Source organism: Prionailurus bengalensis, unplaced genomic scaffold (assembly GCF_016509475.1).
Source record: "Prionailurus bengalensis isolate Pbe53 unplaced genomic scaffold, Fcat_Pben_1.1_paternal_pri Un_scaffold_61, whole genome shotgun sequence".
NCBI lineage: Eukaryota > Metazoa > Chordata > Mammalia > Carnivora > Felidae > Prionailurus > Prionailurus bengalensis.
This window is the reverse complement of record NW_025091162.1, coordinates 274,807-278,333: the sequence shown is the minus strand read 5'-3', so window position 1 is coordinate 278,333 and position 3,527 is coordinate 274,807. Positions and strand designations below refer to the sequence as shown.

Genomic DNA, 3,527 nt, shown 5'->3' with positions numbered 1-3,527 from the left:
GTTAACAATGAAAAGACAACAAAATGTCTAGATTTTTTCCGGTAATACCAGGGTTCTCTGGACAAGGTAGGATGGGTTCATAGGCTTTTTTCTCTAAAATAGTGAGATTCCTTTCAGCATCATTGCAGGCTGAGTCAGAGGAAAAACAAAGACCGAGAAAGCCTAGAACACATGCAGTTACACTTTACTGGTCTCACCCTGGTAATTACATCTGCAACAGTCTCATTTCCAAATAAGGTCTCATCCCGAAATATGGGAGTTTTTAGAACTTTTAATCACATGAATTGTTGGCGACACAATTCAATGTGTAACAATTAATATCCACAGTTTATTCAGATTTTCTTAGTTTTTCCCTAATGTCCTTTTTCTGTTGTAAGATCCAGTTTATGATTCTTTGCGACATTGAGTTGTGAATTGTCCTTAAGCTTCTCTTACTGTGACACTTCTCCAGACTGTCCCTCTTGTTGGTGCCTTTCTGCATACTTACTGAGTGGGGGTTATGCTTGACGTCATTCAAGCCAAGGGTTTACACCTGTTCCATGAAATCTCTGCACGGGAATGTGTCTCATGTGATTCCATATATTTATACCATCAGTTAACAATATGGACGGCAAACATATGTGTAGACACTGAGTTACAACCCAATCCTTTTATGTTCCTGTGGTTGAAATCTTTCTAGTTTTGCCTCATGGGGTCTCTTTAAGTTGGCTCATGAGCTCCTAGACACACCCTGTCCTTGTGTGTGTGCGCACACGGGTATGTGTGATGATTGTGCGCTGATTTGCTTGCGTTTGTTTGGGAGACAATGACAGACAATGACAGAGTGTCATTTAAGGGCCATTAGTATCATATAGAATAATTCTGTGGCTCAGAGTGTTTTCCTCTGTTCACATGATTCATTCTTTTTCAGCGTTTAGCACCCCGCGACCTTCAGATGTTTGCAGAGTTTTGCTTCTTCCAATGTTGGATATAATTATCAAATTATTTATAAAAGTGGCACCTCCTGGGTGACCTCTTAGTTGGTTCCTGGTTTGGGTGATTATTTTAAACCTAGAATAAATATCCATGTGTCAAGTTTAGGGTGCTTTCAGGCTTTAGTGATTAGGAATCAGTTGTTATAAACATTCAAGTGCAGGGTTTTTCCTATGGACAAAATTTATGAAACTTATCCTCATAATTTTATAATTTTAAATTGGCATTTTTTCCACAAATAATAGATAAGAAGAAGAGATTAGCCAGTGCCATGGAGATAATAGTACCAGATGCAAATAAGGCTGACTTATTCTTCAGGCACCACATGGGTAGAGTTCATAGGAAAAATAAAAATGCTTCATTTATTTTTATATCAGAAGGAAAAATTGATATGATCTGGCCTAGAAGTAAAATACCTCAGCTGATAAAACAAGAGATTTGTCTTCCATCGAGACTCTGTGTCGGAAAGGTTTTCTGAGCATGACTTTGAGGACAGAAAGGACAGGAGGAACCTCACTCATGGGAGGTGCCCTTGCATGGACCTGCGTCCAGGTCATCAGCCACGGAATGAGCAGAATCACAGGCTGAGCTGAAAAGGGAACTGCTGATGTGTTTCCCTCTTTACAGATGAGTAACTAGGTTTTTGTCTCACTTCCCCACAGGCCTGGACCACTGTGTAAGCACTGCCACTGCTGTACCACGATGAGCAGTAATAATCAGCCTCGTCCTCGGCCTGGAGCCCAGTGATGGTCAGGGTGCCTGTGCTGCCAGACTTGGAGCCGGAGAATCGATCAGGGACCCCGGAGGGTCGGTAGCTATTATCATAGATGATGGTTTTGGGGGCCATTCCTGGGATTTGTTGGTACCAGTACACGTAACTACCAACTCCAGTGCAGGAGATAGTGACCCTCTGACCGAGGGCCCCAGACACTGAGGATGGTTGATTCGGCCCCGACTGAGCCCAAATCCCTGGAAAGAGAAACAACAGAGAGGATATTCCTGGGGTCTAGAGACAAGAGGAGGAATCAGGCCCACACTTGTGCTTCCAGGACCCCTTCCCGTGTCCCCACATCAAGTCACCTGTGCAGTGAGCGAGGAGGGTGAGGAGGAGAGGGGACCAGGCCATGGCGGAGGTCAGCACCGATCCTGCCTTCTGTTGCCTCACAGCTGAGCAGAGCCTCCCTTCACCTCTCCCTTCACCTCTTGATCTGTTGAGAGGGGGAGGGCCCAACCATGCAAATGCGACCCCCTGTTTTCTGACTCCTCACTGACTTCTTTAGGTGCCTCTGTCTGAGGATGTCAGGGGACGGGCAGGGTAGGGGCAACTTCAGGGCAGGGGTGGGGAGGTCACAGATGTGAGGCCTGAGCAGAGGGCACAGGCAGTGGCAGGTGGCAATTCACAGCTCTGATCTACAGTGACCCCTCAGAAACAGGCCTTGAGTGCCCCCTAGCGTCCAGACACAGACATGCCAGTTTATGAAGTGAGCAGAGCCCATCAGAGGCCACTTCTGCCTCCCCACTGCTCTAGCCACTCTCCTCTGCCTAAGCGTTAGACCAGGTCTCCTCACGTGGCCACCATCACCTCAGGGCAGACTCTCTGTTCTACTCAGACTCCTGGGGGTGAGCCTGTCCATGGCTCCCTTGACTCTTAATGGGTCAGGCCTGAGGAGGTGTCTCTACACACATCCCTCTAACAGTAAATGTGTATCAAAAGGGGAAGGAGGTAACTGGATATGACAGCGGACGCAGGGCTCCAGGCGCCCATGCCAATGCAGGAAGCAGCAGAGAGCAGAGGGCAGATCCCTTGGGGGCCTTTGGCAGATGGGACCTGACCCTGGTGAGATCGTTCTTAGATGTGCTTCTTACCCAGAAGGAGTGTGTTGATTCACACTCTAATTTGGCATCTATGTTGATGTGCTCATTGTCAGATGTCTGAGTGATTCCAGTTTTCTCTCCCAAAGTGCATTAGGAAATATCAGTGGGATCCTAAGGATCCCATCTAGGGCATCTGCTCTAGGATTCATGTATATTGTTTCTGAATTCCCTCCCAAATCCATGGTAGCTCTGTTCCGGAGACCTGCAAAGGACCTGGTTCCAGGCTATGTCTTCCCTGGTGGTCAAGAGGAACTTGAATGACTTTCTGGTCCTTTTATTCTATGGCAGCAATCTATGTGTCTCTTGAGAACAATACCACATTGGTTTTCATGACTACAGCTTTGTAATATAATTTGAAAGTGCGAAGTTTGGTGTCTTGAGTTTTGTTCCTTCTCAAGATTGCTTTGGCAATTTGGGGTCTTTTCTGGTTCTATACAAACTTCAGGGTTTTTTAAATTTCTGTGAAAAATGTCATTGAAATTTCCATGTGGATTGCATTGAATTTATAGAGTGCTTTGGATAGTGTGGACACTTTTGCATTATATTTTGTGGAAATCCCTGGATTTTGGAATTACCTGGAGGCTGTGTGTGAGGTCTAAGGGTTTGTATAAGATGACCTCCATCTCTGTGCTTAAAAATGTGGATGGATTATGATGATTCAAATGAAAGGAGAGATACTA

At 45.6% G+C, this 3,527-nt stretch overlaps 1 gene segment (V, D, J or C); it reads right to left on the bottom strand.

Annotated features, from left to right (window-relative positions):
• Nucleotides 1-1,082: 1,082 nt before the first annotated feature.
• LOC122478427 lies at nt 1,083-2,186 on the bottom strand. The segment is given in 2 exon segments: nt 1,083-1,941; nt 2,053-2,186. Coding segments are annotated over 2 exon segments (438 nt in total).
• Between the last annotated feature and the right edge of the window lie 1,341 nt (nt 2,187-3,527).